General features: G+C 43.5%; 1 protein-coding gene across 1 annotated transcript; it reads right to left on the bottom strand.

The window, feature by feature from the left end:
- Window positions 1–4,256: 4,256 nt before the first annotated feature.
- LOC124695457 (probable glucan endo-1,3-beta-glucosidase A6) lies at window positions 4,257–6,566 on the bottom strand. The gene is made up of 2 exons (XM_047228302.1): window positions 5,162–6,566; window positions 4,257–4,313 (listed from the first exon to the last, which is right to left on the bottom strand). The coding sequence occupies exons 1-2, from the start codon at window positions 6,564–6,566 to the stop codon at window positions 4,273–4,275; spliced, it is 1,446 nt and encodes a 481-aa protein (XP_047084258.1). The 3' UTR covers window positions 4,257–4,272.
- Window positions 6,567–14,684: the final 8,118 nt, after the last annotated feature.

Genomic DNA, 14,684 nt, shown 5'->3' with positions numbered 1-14,684 from the left:
AATAAATATAATTTCCATGAAAACTAGGAAATTGTGCAAGTGTCCAAGATATTTCAGTTGATGAAACTAGATAGAAAACAAACAAAAAAGATAATTGGAATGTGAATGATAAATATAATTTCAATCAAAACTGGGGATTGTGCAAGTGTCCAAGATATTTCATTGGAATATTTGTGTAATTATTTTCAAACTAAATATATTTAAAAGTTATAACAAAAGCATGACTTCATTAGTATCAGAAATTCATTCGGAAAGATTGTAAAAATTATTGCAAACTAGAGACAGATGCACTTGTGGTGAGGGGTGGCGAGATTGTCTCATTTGTCAGAGGCAATGGCGGAGCACGACCTTCAGCGAGGCTGCGGCCAGAACGATGGTGCCGTTCTTGAGTTCGAGGGCTGGCTCCTCTTCGCTCCATTCTACCCGCAGCGCCTTGGCCTCCTCGACGAGAGCCACCGGAGGAAGATGATGCTTCGGCGGCCACCATGTTCATCAGATCTGAGCCCTCTCGGTCTCTTCCCTTCTTCTTGTAGTAGCGCCGGTGCATCGGCTTGTGGCAACCGAGGAGACGAAGCGGAGAGGCGACAAGCATGTTCTAGGTTTGGGATTCACTTCTTGATTTAGGGATTATTATTTCGATCTGATGAGGATGCTAATTTGGAGAGTTATTTTGGTCTGGCTATTTTTATTCGGTCTAAATTTGACTCTACTATTCAATGTCAAAGCTACTTTAACTAGTTTTGGTGGTGGTTAATCCACTTTATTTCTTGTAACATTTGAATTGAATTTGATTCGTCTATTTTTCTTTGTAAAATCGTGAAACATTTGTGCTGCAATGAAATGATTGTGATGTGTGAACAATCTGTGGAAAATGTGTTCTACATAAAAAAGGGATGGATTTCTAAGACATATTTTGAATATATACCAAAAAAGGGATGCCCCACTTCAGAAATCCTTGTCAAAGTCCAATAGAAAAAAAATCCAGATTGAGAAATTATTTTGGTGGAGGTTTATCCATGATATAATTTCTGAATCGTAATTCAGTAGTGTTTTGGTACCCGATATTCACTAAATATACATAATATTTGCAATATTTTTTTGATACCAAGATGTTATTGAAGGCTGGACCCATGCTTAGACCAAATACAACACATATTTCTTTGCTCACATAACATAGAAGATATTTTGTGAAATTTTTGAAACAAACTGAAACTCATTTTCTAAAAGAAATATAATTGAATACTATGTGTGAATCATATTTGTGTGAAAAAATAAAACCTGGATTATGTGTGACAAAAACGAACTGAATTTCTATAAATTATTTAAGATATTGTACGAAGAATGATTTAAAAATTTCTATATAATTGATTTCGGAAATGTAATTAAAGCATTCTCGGTATGACTCAAATTTCAATAAAAATATATAATATGTGCCATATATATCTGATACCAAGATGTTACTGAACCCATACTTAGAAAAATATATTGATCATTTGATTTCAGTTAGTCACAAAAAAATTAGAGGTATATTAAGCAGACTAAAATTGTTTTTGAATTGGTAATGAGATTTTTGTGATAGAAAAATTATATTTCTCAAATATCTCAAATATCAATTGCGTATGATATTATATTTGTGATAGTAAAACTATATTTCTGAAACGTAATTAGGTCATATTTAGTATGACCCAAGTTTTTGTAATATATGACATATATATCATAGCTCTTTGATACGAACATGTTAATTAATCCACTCTGTGAACATATCTTCATCGTTTTACTGGAACTAGCTCACAAAAAAATGAAAATATTTCTATTTTTTTCGAAAATGAATTGGAAGTAATTTGAAAACAAAAAAATATAATTAGAATATACATGTGAATGATAAATATAATTTCTATGAAAACTGAGAAATTGTGAAGAGTCAGTGTATTTCATTTAAATATCTGTGGACTTATTTTCAAACCGATGTAATATGTGAAATGCTATTTAAGAATTATACTACTATTTAAAAATTATTAGAACTTGCGTCTCGAAGGGGGCCTCACGCGCCGGAATAAATGGAGAGCAGATATTATTGAGTTATTGTTACCATGCAACCAGCAACGTGGGTGGACCCCGCATGTGTGTGAAAAAATTGAATGGGCCAGAACGTGGTGGGTCCAGGAAGGATACAACGCAGTAATAAAGAAAGAAAAGTAGCCAATACAAAAGATACTTGTGAGATACTACAGCAGGTGGCGCATGCTGATTGGAGGAGAGGACGCCGGTAGTTACCGGATCCGTTAGAAAATCCGCGTTCTGGACTCTAGGAGTGATCGGACATGTTCAGATATGTCCATCAAAGCATCAACCATATCTTCGATAGGGGCACCACATGACAAAGACACGCTCAATCGCTTCCCGCCCCTCTTCTATCCCATGTAACTTATTTTCCCTCTCTCCCTCCACCAAATAACCATTGACAACCACATTTTAGCACCGGTTGTTCGCTCCCGCGGGTCTCTAGCGACCACGCATGCCGATCACTGTGTCCCCATTGTTTGAGACACCTTTTGGTTGTGGTGTGCATGATGCATCTGGTCGTCTCTACCTCATACCACCATTGCCACCACGGGGAACGATTGAGATCACCCTTCTCTTTGAACACAACTCTTTCTTCTTGACCGTCACCGCCTCGTCCATTTAGCCGGCCACAACTCATCACCGGTGACTATGTCCACCTCGGTTCTGGCCCCCACACAAGATGTTTGGCCATTTCGGACATGTTTTTTTGTCTAATTTTTTTGTGATGAAATTTGCTGGATTTTTCAGTGTTTAATGGTTGCGTTGTTTGATTCGTATACTATGGATATCGGCGATGAGTTCATCTTCCACCAAATGATGGAAGATCGTGTCGATGATGAGGAGAATCGGGTGATCATCTCATTTCTTCTAGGTTTAAATGAGGAGATGAATGCCCCACCTTGTTGGTTCGATACATGGGCTGCAGACAACCGATCATCAAAGGGCGGTGGGTCATTTGTAGTATAGAATACATATTTTCTATCTATCCTAATAATGCAACACATGGTCCGATGAGGTTTCGTCGACGCTTCTGTATGGTGTGAGTGAGTATGATGACTATTTCAACCCGAAGACTAATTGCATCGTTAAACTTGGATTCTCGTCTACTGAGAAATGCATTGCTACTATACGAGTCCTTGCATATGGAGCAGGGGCGGAGCTATGTTGGGGCCAACCTGGGCCGTGGCCCACCCAAGATTTGGTGCATTCTTCATTATTTTTGCTGGGCCGACCCAAAAAGGCTCTCGTTTCCAGCAAAATTAGGCCTTTTGTGCTGCCTGGCCCGCCCATAGTTCTGGTTACAGCTACGCCAGTGATATGGAGTTGTTGCGACTACCTTTGCATGGCTTGTCCACATGCCTTGAAGCCAGGTACATGCTTTTTGCAAGACTAGTGGTGATGCTTGGATTAGAATATGAGAGAACCAAATGCAGCATGAACAACTCAGCTCATGGCGGTTGGTGCAGGAAATGACTAGCCTGAGATGTTTAGAAGCATAGATTGTATGCGTTGGGAATGGAAGAAACTTCCATTTGGTTGACAATGGTCGTATAAAGGACATGTTCGAGCGGCTATTGTCATAATCGAAGTTGTGGCAGATTATGACATGTGGCTTTGATACTCTTTCTTCGTCATGGTAGAATCTCACGATGAAATTAATGTGTTTCACCCCTCGCCCCGATATTTACAAGACATGTTAAAAGCAACGCTCCGGAGTGCAATTATATACAAGGTCAATGACCACTAATACACCAAAGGGTAATACCCACCTGATGACATCTATCCTTACGGGCTTACGATGACACTTGTAAAGACAATCTCCGACCTTGTAGGTAACATATGAACTATTTTTGCTACATGACAAAAATAATGTAGGAATAAACACACTCAAAGACACACATATGGGATCTTTCAGAGATGCACATTTTTTTCTTGTGAATCATTGGCAAGCCTGCCTTGTAGCTTGCACAAATTTGGTAAGTTGTTCGGTTTGGTTCTACTTGCTGAAGAATATAGCTATCATATAATACCAAAAAAGGTAACTTTGAGTTCAAAAGAAGATCGAACCATCAATTTCATTCAACAAAGGTTACAAAAGATCCAGAAAATCGATTACAACTAGCGGAAGATACAGTTGCTCATTAATCATTCGGTCGTGGATGCCCATGATGATATCACAGTGTGCCTACCACAAAACACCCGCCCTCTTTAGCCTGGTATAATGCCGGGGAAAGTACATGATCCATGGCCTGAAAAAGGAAATGAACATTATTCATAAATCATTTATAGTTGATAAATGCATTTGTCTGGTTTGACCATCAGTTGTTTTAACATGTTTGTACAACATATACTAATACTCCCTTCAAATTCTCAACTTTGTTGAAATTAGATGTATCTAATAAGACAATTTTATAGGACGGAGAGAGTACAATATATGCAATAAGTCAAACATACACTCTTATTACACATTCCAAGGTCTCAACGAGTGTTTTATGCACCAGCACCACGACAAAGAATAGGAATAATAACGAGCATCTAGAGAAACAATTACTCCCTCCAGCTCAAAATAATTGCCATAAAATGGATACATTGAACAGGAGGGAGTACCATATAGTGGAAGGTGAAAAAATAAGGAAAAATGTTATTACTCCCTTAATACCACAAGCAGATGATATTTCTAGGCATTAACATTGTATATTGAAGATGTAAATTTGTGGCTTCTAATTCATATTGTGATATATGCGTAGAACACAGATGTGGAATACAAGATTCTGGAAATGCTTTTTGGCAAACTTTATGCATATGATTTTTAAATTTCCAATTTTAATACTGAAATCATGTTCTTAATAAAAAAATTGACCGCAACAATGTCCCAAACACTATTTATTTATCTGTGATTGTGGAGGGAGTAGATGTATTTATATGATTAAATTTCCTAGCTAGTAACATGATTCTATAACATATATGCGATTGAAAAAAAAACTCTCATTGGCACGTTTCAAAGAGTGTGAAATGCGTTGCTGCCAAACAGATGAGAAACAGTATTAACTTCTGGAGCAACTTGCACTAAACAATGGAAGGCGAAAGAAAGGCTCACTGGGATCCACTGTCGTCTCCACGGCAAGGCCGGTGAAGTAGCACCACCCGCCGTACTGCTTGCTGAACTTGTTCCAGTGCGCGCTGAAGACGTAGCTCGCGTGCGCGGCCACCGTGTTTGGCAGGTGGCACTCGCCGCCTGGCCGGACGGGATCGCACAGCGTGGCCTCGTCCGCGCACGCCGCCGCCACCTGCTCCCTCACCGCCGTCTCGTTCGCCACTGCCCCGCGGCGGTCCGTCCTCACCACACACCACAGCCTCCCTGGGTACGGCAGGTCGTTTGTCGCCGGAGGCAGAGGAGGGTACGACGCCGCAGGCCGGCGCCCCGTCAGGTCCGCCTCGTACACCGCGCTGCCGTTTGGGTAGAAGAGACCCCAGTGCCGCTCTGTTCCGGGCCCGCCCTTGAGGTCCTCGTTGAATAGCGCGAACACGAACGAAGGCATGCGCATCCCCGGCCGCCGCGGCGTCCCGGCGCCGGACGCCAGGTGCCTCGCCACGTTGCGGTTGTACGTGGCCGCGTTCCGCACGTTGGCGCCGAACTGGTCGAGGTCGCCGGCGTTGGGCCAGCCGGTCTCGGCCAGCGCCAGCCTGACGCCGCAGTGGCCCGCGCGGCACATGGCGGCGACCACGGTGTCAAGCATGTGGTCGAGGAGGTTGGTGTACGACAGCCCCGTGGCGGGGTCATGGTACTGGTACCCCGGCGCCGGCGATGGCTCGAGCAGAGCGTAGGTGAGTGGCACGATGGTGTGGTTCGCCGACCAGGTGAAGTAGGTGTACGCGTCGACGAAGAGGTACGAGTCGGTGCGCTCGAGGAAGGCGAGGAGCGGGCGCACGGCGACGTCGACGATGTCCGGGCGGAACACCCCGGCGGAGGGCGGGAACACGTTCTGGCCGACGAGAGCGTCCATACCGAGCGTGGTGCTGACCTTGACGCGGCGCATTCCGTAGCGCCGTAGCGCGCGGCGGAGGTTGGCCATGGCGGGGACGAGCCGGGACCAGCGGTCCTTGGTGGTGGGGTCTGAGAGCACCTCGTTGCCGACGAAGAGGTAGCGGAAGCGGCGGTTTCGGCGGAATGGGAGCAGCGTGGAGGCGACCCACGCGTCGGCGGCGCGCTGGGAGGCGGCGAGGGAGATGAGTAGCTCGTTGGGGACACCCGGGACGAAGCCGAGGCCGGATGACGCTGCCGCGGCCAGGAGGGTGGCGTTGGAGTCGTAGAACCTGACCGCGGCGGCGCCGGCCCAGCGGGCGAGCTCGAGCGCCCGGTGCGGGGGCGGGAGGTCGTCACCCAGCGTGCCGTAGCTGATGCCCAGGAAGTGCCCTGTCTCCGAGGCCGGCGCGGCAGCTGCCGCAATGGTGAGGAAGACGAAGCTGAGCGGGATGACGAGCGATGATGCTGCCATTGCCATGGCGGAGGAGGTGGACCGTACCTGATGGCATAGCGGTAGTCTTTTCGTGTGTAGCGTAAGCAATGCAACAACTTGCAAGATTCCAGGGAGATAAACAAGAGAAACTTGGATAATAGTATTTCTTGTGAGGAATACGATAACGGCAGTAGGTGGATGCATCGATCTCAAGGCATCAGTGACCTGTAAGACTCCAGCAACGAGCGATGGTGATAACAAAATCAGATAAACCCCATGCGATCGGGCAGAAGGCTCATTTTTCTTTAGCGCTTTAAAACCTAACTCGTGTTTTGACTTAGAGCATCTCCACCGGTAGCCCCAAATAGGCGTCGATAGGGGCGCCGGCATCTCTGTTTGGGGGACGCCGGCACATCATTCTCTATTTCTACTTGGGGATGCTGCTTCCACACCGGCGCCCCCAAAACGGCGGTCCCGATAGATTTAGAAATTTAAAATGATATTTAAAAACTGAAATTCATAGGAAATTCATACGTAGCTCGAATTTAAACATAACTAAAACTTAAATTTAATCCTATCTACTGGCTGTCGGTTGGGCCGTCGACGGCCCTGCCTCGTTGTCGTTCTTCGCCATTATCGTCTGCGACCGTGCCTGCTTCTCCTTCCTTGCTTCGCGCATCTGGCGGTGGAGCATGGCGACCGGCGTCGCAGGGGCTTGCCGGTGGCGCTGTCCTCGCGCTTCCAGCCTTTCCCCAAAAGTTTCGATCTCGGCGCGCCTCGCCACCTGGCGGGCGAAGGCCTCGTAGTGCCGATGGGCGTTGAGTTCTACGAGCCTCTGTCGCTCCGCCTCCATGAGGCGGCGTCCCGCCTCCTCCGTTGCCGCTCGCTAGCGCGAGATCTCGAAGCCGTGCTGGAGGTTCACGTCGTTGATGAACTCGTCCTCCTCCTCCATCAACCGCTTGTTCCGTTGCGCCTTCAGCGACGCGAGGATCGCCGCCTGCTCTGGGTGGGCGGGGGCCTGCGGCGGCTGCCCCGACTGCGCTGCCTCCTCCTCTGCCTCCTCCGCCGCCTCTTCTTCCGCGGCTGCGACGTAGACCTCGTCCCACGCTGCGAACCGTGGGTCTGCGTCCTCGTCAGTGCAGTTGTCGGCGTCGGCCTCCGGCTAGGGCTCCGGCTGCGGCTGCGGTGGTGGCGGAGGCAGCGCGCGGCCGTTGAGGCCAAGCATGGAGTACGTGGTTGATACGTCTCAAACGTATCTATAATTTCTTATGTTCCATGCTAGTTTTATGACAATACTCACATGTTTTATATACACTTTACATCATTTTGATGCATTTTCCGGTACTAACCTATTAACAAGATGCCGAAGCGCCAGTTCTGTTTTCTACTGTTTTTGGTATCAGAAATCCTACACAGGAAATATTCTCGGAATTGGACGAAACAAAAGCCCACGGTCTTATTTTCCACGGAGCCTTCCAGAACACCGAAGAGGAGACGAAAAGGGCCACGAGGCGGCCACCCCACATGGCGGCGCGGTGGGGCCCCTGGCCGCGCCGGCCTATGGGGTGGGCCCCTCGGGCGCCCCCCGACTCTGCCCCTTCGCCTATTTATTCCTTCCGTCGCAAAAACCCTAGTACCGAGAGCCACGATACGAGAAAAGTTACTGAGACACCGCCGCCGTCAACCCCATCTCGGGGGGTTCTGAAGATCGCCTCCGGCACCCTGCCGGAGAGGGGAATCATCACCGGAGGGCTCTACATCACCATGCCCGCCTCCGGACTGATGCGTGAGTAGTTCATCCTTGGACTATGGGTCCATAGCAGTAGCTAGATGGTTGTCTTCTCCTCTTGTGCTATCATGTTTAGATCTTATGAGCTGCCTATCATGATCAAGATCATCTATTTGTAATGCTACATGTTGCGTTTGTTGGGATCCAATAAATATGGAATACTATGTCAAGTTGATTATCGATCTATCATATATGTGTTGTTTATGATCTTGCATGCTCTCCGTTACTAGTAGAGGCTCTGGCCAAGTTGATACTTGTGACTCCAAGAGAGAGTATTTATGGTCGATAGTGGGTTCATGCCTCCATTGAATCTGTGACAGTGACAGAAAGTTCTAAGGTTGTGGATGTGTTGTTGCCACTAGGGATAAAACATCAATGCTTTGTCTAAGGATATTAGTATTGTTTACATTACGCACAGTACTTAATGCAATTGTCTGTTGTTTGCAACTTAATACTGAAAGGGGTGCGGATGCTAACCCGAAGGTGGACTTTTTAGGCATAGATGCATGCTGGATAGCGGTCTATGTTCTTTGTCGTAATGCCCTAAGTAAATCTCATAGTAGTCATCATGATATGTATGTGCATTGTTATGCCCTCTCTATTTGTCAATTGCCCAACCGTAATTTGTTCACCCAACATGCTATTTATCTTATTGGAGAGACACCACTAGTGAACTGTGGACCCCGGTCCATTCTTTTACATCTGAAATACAACCTACTGCAATCATTGTTCTCTGTTGTTCTTTGCAAGCAAACATCATTCTCCACACCATACATTTAATCCTTTGTTCACAGCAAACCGGTGAGATTGACAACCTCACTATTAAGTTGGGGCAAAGTATTTTGATTGTGTTGTGCAGGTTACACGTTGGCGCCGGAATCCCTGGTGTTGCGCCGCACTACACTCCTTCACCAACAACCTTCACATGGCCTTCATCTCCTACTGGTTCGATAACCTTGGTTTCTTACTGAGGGAAAACTTGATGTTGTACGCATCACACCTTCCTCTTGGGGTTCCCAACGGACGTGTGCTTCACGCGTCATCAAGCATATTTTCTGGCGTCGTTGCCGAGGAGATCAAGACACGCTGCAAGGGGAGTCTCTCACATCCAATCTCTTTACTTTGTTTATTATCTTGCTTTATTTTATTTTCTGTCTTGTTTGCTTTCTTTATATCAAAAACACAAAAAAATTAGTTACTTGTTTTTACTTTACTTAATTCGGTTTTGCTTTACTTATTTTTATTATTGTTAAAATGAATACTCCTGAGAACACTAAGTTGTGTGATTTCACTAGTTAGGCTTAATGGAAAACAACAAAAATATTAGAGATCTTTATAGTATTTATCTTGAGTTAGGACATGAGGTGTTTGAAGAGAAAATTAAAAAACCTATGGAACTTTATATGCATGCTAATGGCAATGTTATTAGTATGAATGCTTTGAATACCATTGTTGCTAATGCTATGGAAAATTCTAAGCTTGGGGAAGCTGGTTTTGAGGAGCATGATATTTTTAGTCCCCCAAGCATGGAGGAGAAAATTTACTTTGATGATACTTTACCTCCTATATATGATGATTACAATGATGACTATCATATTTTCAGTCCACCTACTATTGAGGAGAAAATTAATTATGATTACAATATGCCTCCTATGTATGATGATTATGGTGATGAGAATAATAATGATAGCTATCTTATTGAATTTGCTCCCACTACAATTAATAGTAATGACTATGCTTATGTGGAGAGTAATAATTTTATGCATGTAGCTCATGATAAGAATGTTTCATGTGATAGTTATATTGTTGAGTTTGTTCATGATGCTACTGAAAATCTTTATGAGAGAGGACAATATGGTTGTAGGGATTTTCATGTTACTAAAACACCTCTCTTTTTGCTTAAAATCTTGAAGTTGCGCTTGTCTTGTTTTCCTATGCTTTTTTGCATTATGCTTACATGACTTATTTATTTACAAGATTCTTTTTCATAGGAAGTGGGTTAGACTTAAAAATGTTTCTTATTTGCTTTTGATGCTCTCTTTTGCTTCAACTCTTATTTCTTTCGAAAGCATCATTAAAATTATTGAGCCCATCTTAATGGCTATAAAGAAAGCACTTCTTGGGAGATAACACATGTTTTTATTTTACTACTGTTTTGTTGTGTCTTGGAAGTTGTTACTACTGTAACAATACCTTTGTATCTTTATTTTATTGCATTGTTGTGCCAAGTAAAGTCTTTGATAGTAAAGTTGATACTAGATTTGGATTTCTGCACAGAAACAGATTTTTAGCTGTCACGAATTTGAGTTGATCTCTCTGTAGGAAACTCGTAAAATGCTGAAAAAATTCATGCGTGATCCTCAGATATGTACGCAACTTTCATTCAATTTGAGCTTTTTCATCTGAGCCTGTTAAGTGCCTCGAAAAAATTCGTCTTTACGGACTGTTCTGTTTTGACAGATTCTGCCTTTTATTTCGCATTGCCTCTTTTACTTGTGTTGAGTGGATTTCTTTGTTCCATTAACTTTCAGTAGCCTTGGGTAATGTCCAGAAGTGTTGGGAATGATTGTATCCTCGCTGAACATGTGAATTTTTGATTATGCACTAACCCTCTAATGAGATTGTTTTGAGTCTGGTGTGAAGGAAGTTTTCAAGGATCAAGAGAGGAGGAGGATATGATATGATCAAGAAGAGTGAAAAGTCTAAGCTTGGGGATGCCCCCGTGGTTCATCCCTGCATATTTCAAGAAGACTCAAGCATCTAAGCTTGGGGATGCCCAAGGCATCCCCTTCTTCATCAACAACTTATCAGGTCACCTCTAATTAAACTATATTTTTATTCCGTTACATCTTATGTGCTTTACTTGGAGCGTCTGTTTGTTTTTATTTTTGTTTATGTTTGAATAAAATCGGATCCTAGCATTCATTGTGTGGGAGAAAGGCACGCTCCGCTTTTTCATTTGAACACTTGTGTTCTTAGTTTTACTTTTTATATTCATGGCGAAGGTTGAAAGACGCTTCATTTATTGCTATTTGGTTGGAAACAGAAAATGCTTCATGTGGTAATTGGTATATTGTGTTGAATAATTTGATACTTGACAATTGTTTTGAGCTCTCAAGTAGATCATGTTTAAGCTTTTGCATCATGTAGTTTAAATCTATTAGTGGAGAACTACCGTAGAGCTTGTTGAAATTTGGTTTGCATGATTGGTCTCTCTAAAGTCTAGATATTTTATGGTAAAAGTGTTTGAGCAACAAGGAAGACAGTGTAGAGTCTTATAATGCTTGCAATATGTTCTTATGTAAGTTTTGCTGTACCGGTTCATACTTGTGTTTGCTTCAAACAACCTTGCTAGCCAAAGCCTTGTACTGAGAGGGATTACTTCTCGTGCATCCAAAACCTTGAGCCAAAACACCTATGCCATTTGTGTCCACCATAACTACCTACTATGTGGTATTTCTCTGCCATTCCAAAATAAATTGCTTGCGTGCTACCTTTAAAATTTCATTCCTTGTCTTTGCAATACATAGCTCATGGGAAAGTAGCCTAAAAACTATTGTGGTAATGAATATGTCACTTATGTATCTTAGTTCTTATAAGTTGCTTGTTGAGCGGTAACCATGTTTCTGGGGACGCCATCAACCTGTTACACCTTTGTTGAATATCATGTGAGTTGCTATGCATGTTCGTCTTGTCTCGAAGTAAGGGAGATTTCTCATGATTAAATGGTTTGAGTATGCATATTGTTAGAGAAGAACATTGGGCCGCCAACCAAAGCCATGTATCATGGTGGAAGTTTCAGCTTGGACATTAATCCTCAAATCTCTTATGAGAATATTATCTATTGTTGAATGCTTAAAGCATAAAAGAGGAGTCCATTATTGCTGGCGTGCAATTGACACACGTCCGTTGGGAACCCCAAGAGGAAGGTGCGTTGCGTACAGCAGCGAGTTTTCCCTCAGTATGAAACCAAGGTTATCGAACCAGTAGGAGTCAATGAACACGTGAAGGTTGTTGGTGACGGAGTGTAGTGCGGCGCAACACCAGGGATTCCGGCGCCAACGTGGAACCTGCACAACACAATCAAAGTAATTTTCCCCAACGTAACAGTGAGGTTGTCAATCTCACCGGCTTGCTGTAAACAAAGGATTAAACGTATGGTGTGGAATATGATGTTTGTTTGCGAAGAACTGTAACGAATAGAGTTTGCAGTAGATTGTATTTCAGATGTAAAATAATGGACCGGGGTCCATAGTTCACTAGTGGTGTCTCTCCCATAAGATAAATAGCATGTTGGGTGAACAAATTACAGTTGGGCAATTGACAAATAGAGAGGGCATAACAATGCACATACATATCACGATGACTACTATGAGATTTAATCGGGGCATTACGACAAAGTACATAGACCGCTATCCGGCATGCATCTATGCCTAAAAAGTCCACCTTCGGGTTAGCATCCGCACCCCTTCCAGTATTAAGTTGCAAACAACGGACAATTGCATTAAGTATGGTGCGTAATGTAATCAACACAAATATCCTTAGACAAAGCATTGATGTTTTATCCCTAGTGGCAACAAGCACATCCACAACCTTAGAACTTTACATCACTGTCCCATATTCAATGGAGGCATGAACCCACTATCGAGCATAAATACTCCCTCTTGGAGTTACAAGTATCAACTTGGCCAGAGCCTCTATTAGCAACGGAGAGCATGCAAGAACATAAACAACATATATATGATAGATTGATAATCAACTTGACATAGTATTCCATATTCATCGGATCCCAACAAACACAACATGTAGCATTACAAATAGATGATCTTGATCATGATAGGCAGCTCAGAAGATCTAACATGATAGCACAATGAGGAGAAGACAACCATCTAGCTACTGCTATGGACCCATAGTCCATGGGTGAACTACTCACACATCAATCCGGAGGCGATCATGGTGATGAAGAGTCCTCCGGGAGATGATTCCCCTCTCCGGCAGGGTGCCGGAGGCGATCTCCTGAATCCCCGAGATGGGATTGGCGGCGGCGGCGTCTCCGGAAGGTTTTCCGTATCGTGGCTCTCGGTATCGGGGTTTTCGCGATGAAGGCTATAAGTAGGCGGAAGGGCGAGTCGGAGGGCCGACGAGGGGCCCACACCATAGGGTGGCGCGGGCCCCTCCCCGGCCGCGCCGCCTTATGGTCCGGCCACCTCGTGGCCCCACTTCGTATCCCCTTCGGTCTTCGGAAGCTTCGTGGAAAAATAAGACCACGGGCGTTGATTTCGTCCAATTCCGAGAATATTTCCTTTGTAGGATTTCCGAAACTAAAAACAGCAGAAAACAACGAATCGGCTCTTCGGCATCTCGTCAATAGGTTAGTGCCGGAAAATGCATAATAATGACATAAAGTGTGTATAAAACATGTGAGTATCATCATAAAAGTAGCATGGAACATAAGAAATTATGGATATGTTTGAGACGTATCAAGCATCCCCAAGCTTAGTTCCTACTCGCCCTCGAGTAGGTAAACGATAACAAGGATAATTTCTGAAGTGACATGCTATCATAATCTTGATCAATACTATTGTAAAGCATATGAGATGAATGCAGCGATTCGAAGCAATGGTAAAGACAATGATTAAACAACTAAATCATATAGCAAAGACTTTTCATGAATAGTACTTTCAAGACAAGCATCAATAAGACTTGCATAAGAGTTAACTCATAAAGCAATAAATTCTTAGTAGAAAGCTTTGAAGCAACACAAAGGAAGATATAAGTTTCAGCGGTTGCTTTTAACTTCAACATGTATATCTCATGGATAATTATCAACATAAAGCAATATAACAAGTGCAATAGGTAAACATGTAAGAATCAATGCACACAGTTGACACAAGTGTTTGCTTCTAAGATAGAAAGAACTAGGTAAACTGACTCACCATAAAGTAAAAGAATGGCCCTTCGCAGAGGGAAGCATGGATTACTATTTTTGTGCTAGAGCTTTTCATTTTGAAAACATAGAAACAATTTTGTCAACGGTAGTAATAAATCATATGTGTTATGTATAAGACATCCTATAAGTTGCAAGCCTCATGCATAGAATACCAATAGTGCCCGCACCTTGTCCTAATTAGCTTGGATTAACACGGATTATCATTGCATAACATATGTTTCAACCAAGTGTCACAAAGGGGTACCTCTATGCCGCCTGTACAAAGGTCCAAGGAGATAGATCGCATTTGATTTCTCGTTTTTGATAAATCTCAACAAGGACATCCATACCGGGACAACATAGAAAACAGATAATGGACTCCTCTTAGATGCATAAACATTCAACAACAGATAATATCCTCATAAGAGATTGAGGATTAGTGTCC

This window comes from Lolium rigidum, chromosome 3, assembly GCF_022539505.1.
Source record: "Lolium rigidum isolate FL_2022 chromosome 3, APGP_CSIRO_Lrig_0.1, whole genome shotgun sequence".
In the NCBI taxonomy this organism is placed as follows: Eukaryota; Viridiplantae; Streptophyta; class Magnoliopsida; order Poales; family Poaceae; genus Lolium; species Lolium rigidum.
Note: the sequence above shows the minus strand (reverse complement) of the source record. Positions and strands in the feature narration are given on the sequence as shown.